The 17,069-nt window shown below is 38.0% G+C and overlaps 1 protein-coding gene across 20 annotated transcripts in view; it reads right to left on the minus strand.

Moving 5' to 3' along the window:
• Positions 1–17,069, minus strand: part of Hr4 (Hormone receptor 4) — a 550,506-nt gene that overhangs the window by 23,922 nt on the left and 509,515 nt on the right. The window contains exon 1 of one of the 20 annotated variants that reach the window (XM_067129666.1): positions 1,854–2,279. The exons of 17 other annotated variants lie outside the window; for them this stretch is intronic. In XM_067129666.1, coding sequence (XP_066985767.1) covers positions 1,854–1,911 — 58 coding nt within the window. In that variant the 5' untranslated portion in view covers positions 1,912–2,279. Of the gene's footprint in view, positions 1–1,853; positions 2,280–17,069 lie in introns of those variants that run through there. 2 more of the 20 variants (XM_067129668.1, XM_067129667.1) reach the window with 2 other exon arrangements.

Raw genomic sequence — 17,069 nt, forward strand, 5'->3', positions numbered from 1 at the left:
ACTGCACACGAACAAATGGTAATTTCTTGATGTACTTGGGTTCTTCCTTATTGACAATGAATGATTTGGTATATATGAGTGTGTGTGTGTGTGTGTGTGTATATATATATATATATATATATATATATATATATATATATATATATATATATATATATATATATATATATATATATATATTTATATAGGCTACACGTGTGTGTAGCCTATGTGTGTGAGGGATCGAGTTCATAGTGATTTAATTTGGAAATACATTAATAAATTGAGAGATTAAAGAAAGTAACAGTAACAATAGCAGTAATACCAAAAACAAGAAAGGATATAAGACAGCAACAGTAACAATGATAGTGACAATAAAACAATAAATCTACGGGAGTTTTCTCGCACATTTAATGAAAAACTTGAGAATAAAGGAAAGTTTCAAATGACAACTCCAGCATTTTCGCCCGGTATGTTTTAAAAACATTTAGCCTTGACTATAAGTCTAAAAAATATTGGATATTCTTGTTTACTGAACGTCATAATTAATCATATGCTTGTACACCAAAGTTTCTTTCAAGTTCTTATTTGGCATTCAAGATTGATTCAAATAAATCTTGACCCGAAAGTTATGTCAATAGTTTATTAAAACTAGCTTCGTGATTTGGCTTTTACGCCACTGAGAAAACTTCTCCTTACTGTTATTTTCATGGTATTTAAGAATAGTCTGCCATCTCTCTCAATGTTAAACGAACATAACGACAGAAATATATACCAAAATATCAGAGCCAAGTCAACCGTATTATCACAAGTTATAAACATCATTTTCAACACGACTAGGGTACCTGGTACCTGGACCTTCCGTAACTAAGTACTGCGAGCAGCAAGTTGCCTGCGTCTTGACTGAGCACGTCTTGGCAAGCCTTCAACAACTGAGTCTCTTTTCAGCAACTACGAGACTTCACAACCTCCTACGTTGTTTTTGGCATCGAACGACTACTATGTTTCAATTCTTAATTTCTGTTTGCAAATCACTGTCTACTTGACAATCGGCGTCACCAAGTCTCAATTTATTAGTTACTACGTACAGAGGAACTTGCAATTCGTTTCCGAATGCCGTGACGTATTTCATTTAACCTGTACCTTACATAAAACCTTCAATACTTTTCTTTACTAGGGCAATGTGTATCAGGCTTTGTACCTGGTGCCTTCACAACACGAAGCATATACTCATGTACAGTATATATATATATATATAATATATATATATAATTAATTAATTACTTTCAACCAGCACGAGGATGGGAAGTTTAAAAGCGGGACATAAAACACCTGTTGATATGGTCGTTCCGTTTTCTATGTCAAGTTTATCTACTCGACCGGGGCTAGTGCACTCTTCAGTGGGTCATGATTTGCTGGTGAACGGGATTCTTTCTCCCGTCAATTTATTCACAGTGCGACGTATTTTGGGCAAATAAAACTTTGTTTCTCTGAACGAGTTTGATGTGCACTGTTTACACTCGGTTGCAATGTGTCTTTTTACAGTTTTTCTTAATTTTAATAGTTTGGTTACTCCAGCAAATGTCATTACACTTGGGCAATTATCACGGCAAATATCTTCACTACAAAATAAATTACCTAAGAGAATATTACTCATCATATAGGCTATATAAAAAATAAAAAATCTAACTAAAGCTGCATTTAAACGATACATTGGCCTAGGCTACTCATAACTAGATGTAGGCCTCACATTTCTTTAAAATCACAGAAAACTGGTCTATGTAATTATCTGTTCAAAATGAAAGAGTCTGATGTCCTGTAACTCCTGAAAGATGAACTAAGTTGCAAGATTGGCAATAAATCCAAATAACTACCTTGTGGTATCATGGGTGCTGTGTGAGGAGGCGGTTGTTCAACCCTGATGTCTACCATACAGGCAGCCCTTTCGCTGGAGGAGTTGGACAAATAACTACAAACTACGGTTTAACACTGTAGATCCTGAGATTGGTCGATCTTATATTGCTTAATTCATTTGGGTCATCAGTTACTCGGCCTCAGCATGCGCATGGCACTGACTGCTGCTGCTGCTGCTGTTAGCTATTGCACTCACAAAATCTGAACACTGCATGAACACACTGCACTGGCATCCCACTGTGTAAAAATCACTCCTGAGGGGCGGGGGAGAATAATGTGTCGCGGTTTACTCCTAACACACACACTGCTCCCTGTCATTCTCTCACGGCAGGAGAGAGAGCTCGCGGGACGCTTCTTGGCGCTTGGCTGTACAGGGTGAAACTGAAGTGTAGTTACACTCCGATTAGAGACTCTCTGCTCTGCTAGCCCCTTCCCTCTCTCCTCGCACACCGCCGCTAACCCTCCCACCCCTTCATCCCCCTCTTCCTCACTCCCTCCGCTCACACACACACACACACACATACATACATACATACAAACGAGAATTGAAGTCTCCTCACCCTTTACCCTCATCCCCTCCCCACACTGAACACTAGCTTTCTCTTTCATTACTCCTCTCCTCCTGGCTCATGGTACCTCATCGTACAACCGCCCTCCCCCTTCTACCTTGTCACCCTTCCACGCCTTCCACCCCCACCCCTCCCCTCCATTCCTATCACCTTTCCCCCACTATGTCTCTCCTCATCCTCATCCTCCTCCTCCCCATCCCCATCCCTTCCCTGGCTACAACTTTGGTTGTTACAGTAACTACACCGCTGTTCATATTACCCACGTACGGTAATAGTGTACAGTTATGTGAGGATTTTGCATGTCCGTTGCTCAGCTTACACTAGGCTTATTTGGATGCTGACACGCTCTCTCAATAATAATTGAAGTAATTTATAATTTCTTCGATGCAGGTTTCACTTTCTTCTCTCTCTCTCTCTCTCTCTCTCTCTCTCTCTCTGTCTCTGTCTCTCTTTGACTCGCCTTTCTTCTTGCAACGTCAGGTTCAAGAGTCAATTCCCGTTTCCTGTTTTCTCTTTTAGCGCCTTTATTCGGGGGCGAGCCCAGAGAGAGAGAGAGAGAGAGAGAGAGAGAGAGAGAGAGAGAGAGAGAGAGAGAGAGAGAGAGAGATAGACTGGCAATTTAGGGGAGAGCTGAAGCTGGGCAATTTAGATGAGAGAAAGGGTGAGAGAAGTGGGTCAAAGGAAGAGCAAAAACGATTCGAGAGAGAGAGAGAGAGAGAGAGAGAGAGAGAGAGAGTAAAACGAGCGAGTAAAGGTGAGAGTAAATGCATGCCTGAGTGAATGAGCTTTATGAGTGAAACTATATCATTTGTTTTGGGAACACTTTCAATTTCTATACATCGTCAGAATCATGAAATTATATTCTGTAACTTTCACGTGTTTTTTTTTTTTTATTGGGGGGTCCACGTACTGTGTTAACGCCAAAACATAAGCAAAGTTATTTCACGAATTTTTTGGGGGGGAAAGATTTCTGTAAATTCGCTTTCCAAAGTAATTTTTCGAGTCATCTGCCATACTAAATTGTTCCCGAGTACAGATTGAAGCCAATAAATAAATACAATCCATTGCAAACACTTCAGATACAAGAACAATGATGAAAAAAAAATTAAACACACGGAAATGAAAATCAGATTAAGAAAAGGCGCAACTCAACCTTTCAAATTTACAACGCAATCGATGCAACGAGAAACATTATCATTTTTTGTATTTAATAATGATGCTGAAAGTGCTGTAAAACACATGAAAAAAATGTAATTTGTCTTCTTTTAAAGGTAACTCTCATGAACTACAAGGCCGGAGGCTCACTGCTAACTAATATCGACTCGATACTTACCACATCTTCGTTAGCAGGAAGCGACTGCATAACCTCTCTCTCTCTCTCTCTCTCTCTCTCTCCTTTACAGTATATCTATCTATCTATCTATCTATCTATCTATCTATCTATCTATCTATCTATCTATCTATCTATCTATCTATATATATTATACTATATTGATCACGTTCTAATCTACACTGTATAAGGCTCGTTATTCTTTTGACAATCGTAAGAAAAACAGTTCCTATGCATAAGCTTACATATTTACAATTGCAGGCACGAGCCTTGTGTATATGTGCACGTGTAAATTCTCTCTTTCACACACACACACACGTGCACACAAACAAGCACGCAGACGTCTACATTTATTATTATCATTATTAGTTTAAGCTTGGTATTTAAAACACCCCGCCAAAAAAAAACAAAAAAAAAATCATGACCGTGTGAAATCTCGAGACATATTCCACCAACAACCGTGAATGAAAATTGATATTTCCGTTATTCGTCATTAAGACGAAGGGTCGTTGGGTGCAAAAGTAAAAAAAAATGAAAGAAAAAAAAATAAACCTGGAGGCTGAGAAAAGTAATACAAGAGGTAATACAAGCGGGTTCAGACACCAAGGTTAATTGTCACATTGGTTCAAGTTATTTCTTAGGCTGGAGTTCCTCAAGGCGGGCACGTGGCGTTCACAATACTTGACTTTATCGTCTGTTGCTAAGTGAGTTTGAGGTGTTTAAAAGTATGCAGTATTAATGGTGACCCTTGAATCAAGTTGAAAAACCGATCAGTAGATGCAGTTAATACCACGTCAGAATAATAATATAAAGAGGTCTAACTGGTGAAAAAAAATCACCGGCCACGCAAACAATCGCTTACATTACATAGGTATCAAACAGTATTAAAATACCATTATCGACATACATGACCTTACTGTGTTAAAAATCTATTCTCTGTCTCGTTCTCTCTTCTCTGCCTGTCTGTCCGTCTGTCGGCCGGTTACAGCCTCGTCACACCATGTCCGTCTTCACTAATGACTAAGGCACAGACGAACATAAACCACGAAGACATCTTGAATCTCCGAGCCAACCCATCCAGTGACCTAATTTAAACGCGGTTCAGACCCCAAACGATTCGGGAACAGGTTCTTTATCACTACTAATTTTAGAAGCAGAGTTCTCAAGCGGACACCTGACGGCGGTACGAGGAGGTGGAGGACGCATACACACCTACACGTATATATATATATATATGTGTGTTTATATGTGTGTGTATATATATATATATATGTGTATATATATATATATATATATATATATATATATATATATATATATATATACATACATATATATAGAATCAAAGAGCAACAACAACCTTTACAGTGTTAATTTTCCGCAATATCTCATCTAATTCATGAATCATTTCTTCATGTATGAAGTAAACGAGTTTCAACAACAACCTTCAAAACAGTGGTAGTAAATACCCCTTTCTATCGTTTTAAACCAACGTTTATATTGATATAACTCAAGTTATCTTAAAACTGAATGAATATTACCCAACAGGAAGAAAACGTTTATATATATATATATATATATCTATATATATATATATATTATAACAAAAATAAATATATATATATACAGGCATAGACTCGTGAGTATGACTGAGCACTCTGATTGGCTAAGAGGGGTATAAGGCGGCAACGGGTGATCACGCGCCGTTGGTGGGTATGTCTCATGTGCCCTGTAGCTTGTCCTACCCGATTGCGTACGGTGGGTAGGATCACGGTGCAGAAAATAGACTCTCGAGACCTTGGGTAGGGCGATAAATTCCATTATGAAAAGGGGTTCTGTGTATATAGAGAGATTCTGGTGCTTATGGTGGGCGGAGTCCTCTGCAGTATCTAATATATCAAATGCTGGAATAACCATGTTCTCCTCGGAAGTGGGTCTTTTCAGGCGTCGTGTTCAGACAGCTGTAGGAATGATTAAAATCCACACTAAATGGGCAAATTTATCTACAGCTGTTGTAGCTTCAGATTATGTCTTTATGATGTTTTATTCTGATATGCTACGTATGTGTATGTCATTTCAGTATGGAGAATCACTTAAGTTTCATAATCAACATCTGATTCACATCATAACTTTTCACCTCACTTCCATAATCATTTCCCATACTTATTTTCAATCTCATCATTTTAGAGTCTGAAGGTTTTTTTTAATGTATGTTTATGTGTATGTTTGTCGATGGCTATCGGTATCCGAAATAAAACTTTTGAATTTGAATTTGAACAGCAGCATGGACCCTGCTTCTACCACAGCAATCCGTAACTGATCCGCCGACCAGGTTCATCATCGGATCATTTCTCCTGCAGAGTGATAACAGAGTCTACCTTCGCATTCGCGAGGACCCCATAAAGAGGAAGACAGATTGCGTACGCACCGAGCCAGCGACAGACCTTTAATAGCTGAAGGTGGCGACCTCGAATATACATAGTCGAACCTTGTATTGCGGGTCTTTCCTTATCGGTCTCGTACGGAATGGGGTATGGTGTCGCCTCTACTCTCTCGATCCCGTGCGAGAGATGAAAATGGGGTGTTAAATATCCTTCTTTATTTGTTTGTTTCTGAGAGAGAGAGAGAGAGAGAGAGAGAGAGAGAGAGAGAGAGAGAGAGAGAGAGAGAGAGGGGATCAATCTCGTGCAAGAGATGAAAATGAGGATTTAAATATCCTAGTGTATTTGTTTGTTTGTTTCTGTATGTGAGAGAGAGAGAGAGAGAGAGAGAGAGAGAGAGAGAGAGAGAGAGAGAGAGAGCAATCTCGTGCAAGAGATGAAAATGAGGAATTACACACCCGTCTTCATTTGTTTGTTTGTTCCTCTGTGTGAGAGAGAGAGAGAGAGAGAGAGAGAAGCCACTCGAATCCAATATCCTGAATTCCTTCCATGGCTTTTGTTTCGAACTTTCGACGAAGGAAAAAAACACGATGCAAAATTAACGCCAACATGAATGACAACATCCGTAGAATTATCATTCTATATATATAAAGTCGCACCAAAGGTACAGACAGACAGAAAGACCTGCTTCAGCTTCTCCACGGCAACTAAGAGGCACCGGTACCCAACTTTCACTTCTCACAATGCAGGATTCAAATTCCAGAGAACAAAGCAACTACGCTTCACAAAGGAAGAGAAGCGATGCTAAGCAACACAGAGGCAATTATACACCATTTTTTCTTTTACTCGTTAAGATGTAAATTTCGGCAGGGACTACTACTGAGGGAGAGAGAAGATCCTTCCGGATACGTTTCCTGTCTCTGCTTCCTGAACAAGCCCAGCGAGGCTCTCAGATTCGTCCACTGCCCAACCCGGAATTAAAAAAGCCAGGTAGGTGCCTTCCGAGTGAGCTACCTGTTAGCAATGACTCTGCGATCCCTGCCTTCAGCCTTCAGCCTTCAGTTCCTGGGGTCTGAAATCCTTGCTTTTCGGGGTGACTTACGGTATATCCTCACACTGCCAGTGCGTTTGCTACGACAAAAGGAAATGACACGGGCCGATAATTTAAGTTCCAGCACGTTTCATCCCTATCAGAGACACATCTTAAGGGCGGCGTGCGAAGTGCAGTACAGCGATATTGTCAGATCCGAACAAAAACTCGTCCCCCAGATACCTACCTTACGGAATCCCTTCACCTGTCAACTTGAGGTCTGGGCGAGAAGTTTTTTTTTTTTTTTTTTTTTCCTTTTTCTTATTCCCGCAATTATTACAACTGCTTCCTTGAGCAAGGGGTGCCAAACGCCTTGGCCTCTAAGGAAATGATAGTGACACAAGGGTTCTCAATGGCGTTGTGTTATGGAATAACGGAATATCGCCAGTTTGGTCTTGAGTGGCGAAGGCGGGGAAATCCCGCTGTCCTTATCAAGAATCATTAGTCTCAGTAATGGGTTACTGTGGGTTAATAATGTAGTTGATGGAAAATATAGCAGAAGGTATTTCACAAATATTAATAAAACAAATTTAAAAAACAGATCACAACAGAACGTTAACTGATGTTAGCCTTCGTATCTATTCACGAGTGCCGTTGTCTAAAGTGTCTTTTTCGTATAAAGTAACAGGCACTAGTTCTAGATTTTCATAAGAATATTTGGAAAAACAAATTAAATATATATAAGCTCTACAAAGCGCCACAAGCAGACGATCACGAAACAATAATTAGCCTTGTAAGCATTACACAACATAACAGTTCGGAGCGTAGGGCTAACTCCCTGATTAGCATAAGCAAACGGATCGGAATTACTGCTTATTCTTGTCACACACAGTGGCCTTGTATTGGGCTTAGTAAGTTGTTCTCATTTCAAACTAGAAATGATATCCTTTACAACCACAAATGTACTCAATCTTATTTCAAACTAGAAATTATATTCTCTACAATAAAAATTGTACTCATTCTCATTTCAAACTAGAAGTGATATCCTCAACCACAATTCTCATTTCAAATGTGACTCATTCTTATTTCAAAACTAGAAGTGATATTTTCTACATCACAAATGTACTTATTCTCATTTCAAACTAGAAGTGATATTCTCTACAACCACAAATGTACTTATTCTCATTTCAAACTAAAAGTGATATTTTCTACATCACAAATGTACTCATTCTCATTTCAAACTAGAAGTGATATTTTCTACAACACAAATGTACTCATTCTCATTTCAAACTAGAAGTGATATTCTCTACAACCACAAATGTACTTATTCTCATTTCAAACTAGAAGTGATATTTTCTACATCACAAATGTACTTATTCTCATTTCAAACTAGAAGTGATATTCTCTACAACCACAAATGTACTCATTCTCATTTCAAACTAGAAGTGATATTCTCTACAACCACAAATGTATATTCTCATTTCAAACTAACTACATCAAAATGTACTTATTCTCATTTCAAACTAGAACAACCACAAATGTACTCATTCTCATTTCAAACTAGAAGTGAAAATGTACTCATTCTCATTTCAAACTAGAAGTGATATTTTCAAACACAAATGTACTTATTCTCATTTCAAACTAGAAGTGATATTCTCTACAACCACAAATGTACTTATTCTCATTTCAAACTAGAAGTGATATTCTCTACAACCACAAATGTACTCATTCTCATTTCAAACTAGACTCTACAACCACAAATGTACTCATTCTCATTTCAAACTAGAAGTGATATTCTCTACAACCACAAATGTACTCATTCTCATTTCAAACTAGGAGTGATATTCTCTACAACCACAAATGTACTCATTCTCATTTCAAACTAGAAGTTATATTCTCTACAACCACAAATGTACTCATTCTCATTTCAAACTAGAAGTGATATTCTCTACAACCACAAATGTACTCATTCTCATTTCAAACGAGAAGTGATATCTCTACAACCACAAACGTACTCATTCCCATTTCAAACTAGAAATGATGTCCTCTACAACCACAAACGTACTCAATCTTTACACTGCAGGGAATTACAAGCTAATCGACAAAGGCAACGAACTAGCACAAAGAAGCAAGACGAACACTGAAGAAGAATAACAACAGAAAACAAAAGCATAAAGACGTTTGCACATTCCTCTTCCTCCTCGGGAGTGAAAACAGCTCCTTATGTTTGTCTCGACTTTCACTACACCAGTGTTTGAGTGTTTTCACACCGGGAACAACACCGTTCATTTCAAACGACAACTGCTTTTGCACAACTTGTGCTCCGTTTTCCGATAATAGTGGCTGAAAACATACGACCCAAATCCAAAGCTTCTTCTCGTCGAAGCTAGTACTTTTTTTACGAAGACGTAGAATGAAAACCTTTTGCATAATTTAATGCAGAATTTAGGTTTTTTCGCAAATGTTTAAAACAATAAGATGAAGTGACGGTGGAAACAGTTCTATTTCTTTTGGATGTTTTTTTAAACAGGAATTTTGATCTTTTCACTGCTTAGACTTTTTAAAATCGTCTATTAGGTCGACCGGAAACTAGTCTTAAAAAATACAGCACCCAGAAATTGAGTTTTAAGGTCCAGCTCTGGGGTGTTAAAAAGGCAAAAGGCACCATCACCAAATCAAATCAAGTTTTGGTGGCAAGAGCATATTAAATATTTAGGGGTCCAGAGTTTTGTCAATTCCAAGATATAACGTACGAACATATTGAAGCTATTGAATAAAAATGTTGCTTTCGAAAGTGGCAACCTTGCGCACTGTAATGCACCACAGCAAACTCTTCCTGGAAAGTTGCATTTGTGGACAAATTTGCAATTGACAAGGTGCAACCTATCTATAAGACATACAATCATACATTATATATATATATACAGTATATATATACAGTGTATATATATATATATATATATATATATATATATATATATATATATATATATATATATATATATGCAATACACGATATTCCATGTATTGGTACATTTCTAAGTAAATTTTTTCTTTGTAAAATTAAAGCAAATAGGAAATGATTTCCCAGCGACGTGATCTAGGCACTCAATCGAGTCAGTTGTGAATGTTGTAGAAATTCCTTCTGCGGAAGGTTAAGGGTACTTAACCCTCCTCCTCACCAGGTTCAGGGTTTGATTGGAGGTACAACTTTCACCACCAAAATACGTCTAGACAATCGCTGTCCACTTTCTCTCTCTCTCTCTCTCTCTCTCTCTCTCTCTCTCTCTCTCTCTCTATATATATATATATATATATATATATATATATATATATATATATATATATATATATATATATATATATATACATACACACTCACGTGCTCACTTTATTGGTATGCTTAGTGTATAAATACTAGTTCTTCCGGGACTGTAAACTTGGAATATTAAAGCCTCTAAAAAACTGCTCATACATGATCTAAATTATCATACATTTATGTATACACACGCACACACACAAGCACATACACACATATAAATATATACATACATATAAATACACACACACACATATATTTATATGCTTTAATTTACCTCAGAAAGTTAAGAAAACATAAAATGGACTGAAGTAACCTTGGCTACAAGACAAGAACCAGTTTACAGCTTCCTTCCAGGGGCAGCAAAACACATAACAGAAGAAAAGAGAGATAGAGAGAGAGAGAGAGAGAGAGAGGAGAGAGAGAGAGAAGGGGGGAAGGAGGGGGAAGAGGGAGGAAGGGGGTCCATCTGTAGTATGGGGGTTACATGGCCATCATCATCACCGTCTCGGCAGAAAGTCAAGGAGAGGTGGGGTCTATGGTGTGGAGTTGGGGGGCGGGGTTTAGGGAGGGAGGGGAAGGGGGTATGATGCCAAAAGCCCCCCTCCCCCCTCCTCCCCACCAACAACCTTCTGTTAGAAAACCCCCTAACCGGAAGTTATCTCTTTCTATCGTTGCTTATCAATCGTGACTGGATGGGAGAGTGAAGGATGATGGTGACGATTATGAAGAAGAAAGTGAATTACGATGACGATGAATAAAAACATGAAAGGAGAGAACAAGAAAATAATTCACAAAAGATGTCTGAAATTTAACGCAAACACGAGAGAGAGAGAGAGAGAGAGAGAGAGAGAGAGAGAGAGAGAGAGAGAGAGAGAGAGAGAGAGAGGAGGAGGAGGAGGAGGAGTAGGAAGAGGAAGCACAGAAGGAACTACTTCCGAAATTCTTGTGCTGGAGGAGGGGGGAGGGGAGGGGAGGGGAGGGGAGGGGAAGGGGTTGTCCTTTATTCCTGTTTCAGCGAGAACTCGAATTTTTTTCATCTGACTCAAACACAGTTAATAATAACAATAATAATAATAATAATAATAATAATAATAATAATAATAATAATAATAATAACCCTTTTAAATAGTGGCTTATTGAAGCTGTATTGGTAAAAATTATAACAAAATGTAATTCATATTCAATTATTCACTTTTTTACAGGTTTTGCTGTTATGGATTTTTTTAACAAGTGTGTTTATCATTCGTTAGAATAATAATAATAATAACAAGGATGACAATGTCGATTAGAATAAAATTTTTCTATAGCAACAACGGCTAATGGTCCTGTTGATGAGGGAGAGCTAATACTTTGACTGTTAATAATGTAATGAATATATCACACTACTTAACACAAATCACCATTCTTGTTTATATCTGGAGGTCCTCCTCTCGGCTTTCATTTTGTTCTTCGGTGATAATAATAATTCTTCTATTAAAAGGACGGTTATCAAACACTATCGAATAAAAATCGCTTGATCTTATATTTGGCAAGACAATGTTGATTTTGGTAGAATGCAATTCATCAAATATTTACTTCAAGCGTAGAAAGAAAACGAAAACCAGGAACTGTACAACACACACACACACAGAAGAGAGAGAGAGAGAGAGAGAGAGAGAGAGAGAGAGAGAGAGAGAGAGAGAGAGAGAGAGCAAAACAATGGGTAAGCGTTTGCATGGTGAATGTCAAGGTAAGCTATTGAAGTCTGAGCAGCGTAGTGTGTGAGCGCGAGAGGGGCTTCCAGATCTTCGCCTCTTTTTGGAAACTGACACCCGGAAACTCTATGCACCCTTCAAGAGACATAACAGCTTTAATGTGGGTGCAAGCGATGAGCTGTCACCTTGTTTACAGAACAAACAACAACAACAACACCAAAGGCAATAACAAAAACTGGTTGTAATGCTGAAACAATGCCAAAAAAAAAATAAATAAAACACTGGTATGATAATGGCGCAGTTGTAACAAACGCGATAGCAGGTATGAAATTGATGATGATAATACTACAACATAAAATTTTGATGAAATGATAGCATTATAAAATTGGCGAAAACATGATGATGATACTGAAACAAAAGCAACTGTAATAATGCTTTTAAGATAACTATACTGGAAAATGAATACAATCCGGATGTTATTGCTGCACTCATAGGAATGTTTGGGAAAAAAAAATTCTCAGCAAAACAATTCTAAAGCTTTAGTGTTTATGATACTTAGTAAAAAAACAATATGAAGACGTTAACAAGAAATGTATATAAATATATATGTTTGATTTTAAATCACGAGAAATTAAAACCGTGATGATTATACGAGCAAAGTTACAGCCACGAAGGAAAATTCAAACACTGGCGATGCTAAGTACTTTCGTCTTACTACCAAGACACGGTCGCATCTACTAAAGATATACAAAGACAAGGGCCTATATATGTGGTGGGTATAAGCAACTAAAGATATACAGAGACAAGGACCTATATACTGGTACATTGGTGGGTATAACGTCCTAAGGAATACAAAAGGTTATATATTGTCACAGAATGGTCAATATATTCATACATACATACATATATACATACATATATATATATATATATATATATATATATATATATATATATACATACATACATATACACACACACACATATATATATATATAAATATAAACGTACATTTATAAAACTCATAAAACTCAAGAATATGTATATAATAAAAATAACTCATAAAACTCAAGAGAAAGGGATTTACGAAATAATTTGGCGACAGTCACGTGTGAGGAGCATATACGCTCAAATTTTCCACAGGCGACCATAAAGAGATAGCCTAATCTTCTCCTCGCATGTATACAAATGCTAAATGGAGGTGATCCGCACCGTCTTATCAAAATGTGCTACATTCCTTGACTCGATGAAAGCCGATTTTCCTGTAGCGCTGTGCCACAAGTGTTTTAGCTTTTTCCTTTTTTTCGTTTCATTAAGATCATTATCACAGTTATTGCTGTTAGAGTTCGTTACTGTAATAAGTAACAATTTAACAAACGTATCGTTCACTCTGAGTGATTTGAAAAAATGAGGTGACAAAGTTCACAGATTACTTTTTTTTTTTTTTTTTTACAATTTTTTTTTGGCATAAGCGTTAGTAAACTTCAAACGAAATATGGGGGGGGGCGGTCATAGTGTTAATTTTACTTTTTGGTGGGTCAGAAATGTTAGTAAACTACAAACAAAATATTAAAGGGGGCCATTGTGTTAATTTTATATTTTTTTTTGCAGACGTATTAGTAAATACAAACGAAATATTAAAGGGGGCCCTAGTGTTAATTTTACATTATTTTTTGCAGAAGTATTGGCAAACTACAAACGAAATATTAAGGAGGAGCATAGTGTTATTTTTACTTGTTTTTTTTTTTTTTTTTGGTAAAAGTGTTAGTAAACTACAAACGAAAATTAAGGGGGGCATAGTGTTATTTTTACTATTTTTTGGCAAAAGTGTTAGTAAGCTACAAACGAAATATTAGGGGGGGGATAGTGTAAATTATACATTTTTTTTTGTGCAGACGTGTTAGTAAACTACAAACGAAACATCAGGCAACATCACCCTCCAGTTATTCCCCCAAATCCCAAAACATCCGGCCGTAAAGGCGGCAAGACTCTACAGCTGACTGTTCGGCGCAAAGAACAACAAAGCACACTGGAAAACGAGCAGAGCGGTGGCAAAGCACTGACAAAAGAAGGTCAACCGAGCGAGCTGTGAGATATGCGGGGTCGCAGCAGACGCCCTGATAAGGACTGTATGAATAAATGGACGAACGAACACTTTGTTCGTGAGCATACATTCCCGAGAGAGGAAAAGAGTACGCGCATGATCTGGCGTTGATGAGAGAATGGGCGAGATGTGATGTGTGATAGAGTGATAAAGCTTGTCCTCTACAGAATTATTAAATGACTAATTTATCCTCTACAGAATTGTTAAATGAAACGGAGTGGCTAAATTTATACTCTGCAGAATTTTTAAATGGAACAAAGTGGCAAAATTTATCCTCTACAGAATTATTAAATGGAACAAAATGGCAAAATGTATCCCCTACAGAAATATTAAATGAATCAAAGTAGCCAAATTTATCCTCTACAGAATTGTTAAATGAAACAAAATAGCCAAAACTATCCTAAACGGAATGGTTAAATGAAGCAAAGAAACAAAATTTATCCTCTACAGAATTATCAAAATAAACATAAAAAAATGATCTTCTACAGAATTATCAAATGAAACAAAATCATATAAACTCGATTCGTGTCAAGTTTAGCCAGCCGAGACGTAACAAAGTAACAACGCAACAAGTAACAAATGAACACTGCTACATGAATGGGGACAGGTGACCTAGAATACATACATGCGTGAGGACGCAGTGTAAAGATGAGAGAGAGAGAGAGAGAGAGAGAGAGAGAGAGAGAGAGAGAGAGAGAGAGAGAGAGAGAGAGGAAGGCTTCAAAGAATGAGGTAATGCAGCAGACAAGTGAAAATATGGGACAAGAGACTGAAATAAATCTGGGAGAGAGAGAGAGAGAGAGAGAGAGAGAGAGAGAGAGAGAGAGAGAGAGAGAGAGAGAGAGAGAGAGAAAAACAAGACAGAAAAAGATGAGGGGATGGCAAAGAAAGAGATGAAAGGGGGGAGGGGGGAGAGGGAAGAAGAAGCTGGTTAGGGAAGGGGAGGGGTAGATGTGAGAACAGTGTGTGGCCATGACCACCGGCATGGATGAGGAGGAGGAGGAGGAGGAGGAGGAGGAGGATGTGGATGGTGTGTGTTTGTGTGTTTGTGAGCGCGGGGCACTAAGTGGATGTAGGTCACCTCAACTCATTGGGGGCGACTTCATTCCCTCTCCAACCAACTACACACACACACACACACACACACTCCGCATCATCACCTTTTCTCTCTCTCTTCCACTCACGGAATGCACCTCTCACACCACCGGCGGGAAGGGAGGCTTCCCCCCCCCACCCCCCGTCGGCTTTCCCGCCTTCAGAAGGCTGTATACCCACGGTCTAGGTCGTGGCTACATCTATATCTATAGCGTCATTCGTCTTAAGCCTTTCTCTCCCCCCTTCTTCTCTTTCTATATTTCTCTATATTTCTCTGCAAAGGCCTGATAAATTTTCTAGTAGTCTATAGAACATAAAATATAAAAAATTTTCAGCCCTTCAAGACCAATTTTCTCTGTCATTATTTCTCTATAAACACCTGATAAAATTTCTAATAGTCTCTCTATAGAGGGACATTACGTATCAAAAATCTTTTGTCTTTTATGACAAATTTTCTTCGTTTCAATTTCACTTACTACCGGAAAGTTGGCTAAGGAAACTTTCTGTGATACAGAAAATTCTATACAAGAGTTCTATACAAGAGAGCAGGAACCAGAAACACGCGATTGTGTCTTATTAATTTCCATCACAAACAATAACATCTATCATCTCTGATTTATCCAAGGCACTTGCGTCTTTATCCAAAAGTTATTATCCCTAAAACCACAAGGAAAAACCATGGAAAAAAATAAATCAATCCGAACAGAAGTCCCATCTAACTTTCTCAGGCATGAAAAGAAAATCATCTACAAAACAGGGACTGAAGTACAAGGACAGTGATATGAACTACAAAGTCCTTGGCTAGAAGGGCATGGGCGGTGGAAAAGGAACTCAAGTTTACAAACAATGTCTGTAATGAGTCATAAAATGAAAAGTCAAGTACAAATGCAACTTGTGCGTTTGTAGAAGTGTTCGTCTTACGGTAAGAAATGTAAAATAATTTCACAAATTTACAGAAATGAAAAAATGCCAATTTCTCTTGCGAACTTACAATATAATTCTGAAGTCCACAACCTGCATTTTAAACTAAAAGAGATAGAAGAGAGAGAGAAGAGAGAGAGAGAGAGAGAGAGAGAGAGAGAGAGAGAGAGAGAGAGAGAGAGAGAGAGAGAGAGAGAGAGAAATAATAAATTAAAAAGGAAAGAAAATAATTTCAGAATTTAAGGAAGGAAAATTGTAAGTCCACAGCCTGCATTTTAAACTGGTAATAAAAGAGCCTCAAGAGAGAGAGAGAGAGAGAGAGAGAGAGAGAGAGAGAGAGAGAGAGAGAGAGAGAGAGAGATTTAAATTCAGAATAAGGAAGGAAAGACGGCCCCGTTTCTCCCTTAGGAAGAAAGGTAATGCGATATTAACAAAGGAAAAGAAATCAGCAATGGCCCCGTTACAACCCTTCTTCTTCCTCCATGACTCTCCATCTCCACACCCTCCCCCCACCCCCCACCCCATCCCCATAAAAGTACTCCCATTTCATCCAGCAAAATTGGGAAGAAGAAGAATGACCAGAAATGGGGGGGGGGGAGAGGGGAAGAAATAAACGAGTGTAAGAAAGATCAACAACGGAACAGGAAGTGGGAGGTAAAGAAGAAATTGCTGATAAGAATAACAAAGATGGTAAAGTTAATAAGAACAATAAAGATAAAGAAGGGTAAGA

The sequence above is a fragment of the Macrobrachium rosenbergii genome, chromosome 27 (assembly GCF_040412425.1).
Source record: "Macrobrachium rosenbergii isolate ZJJX-2024 chromosome 27, ASM4041242v1, whole genome shotgun sequence".
In the NCBI taxonomy this organism is placed as follows: Eukaryota; Metazoa; Arthropoda; class Malacostraca; order Decapoda; family Palaemonidae; genus Macrobrachium; species Macrobrachium rosenbergii.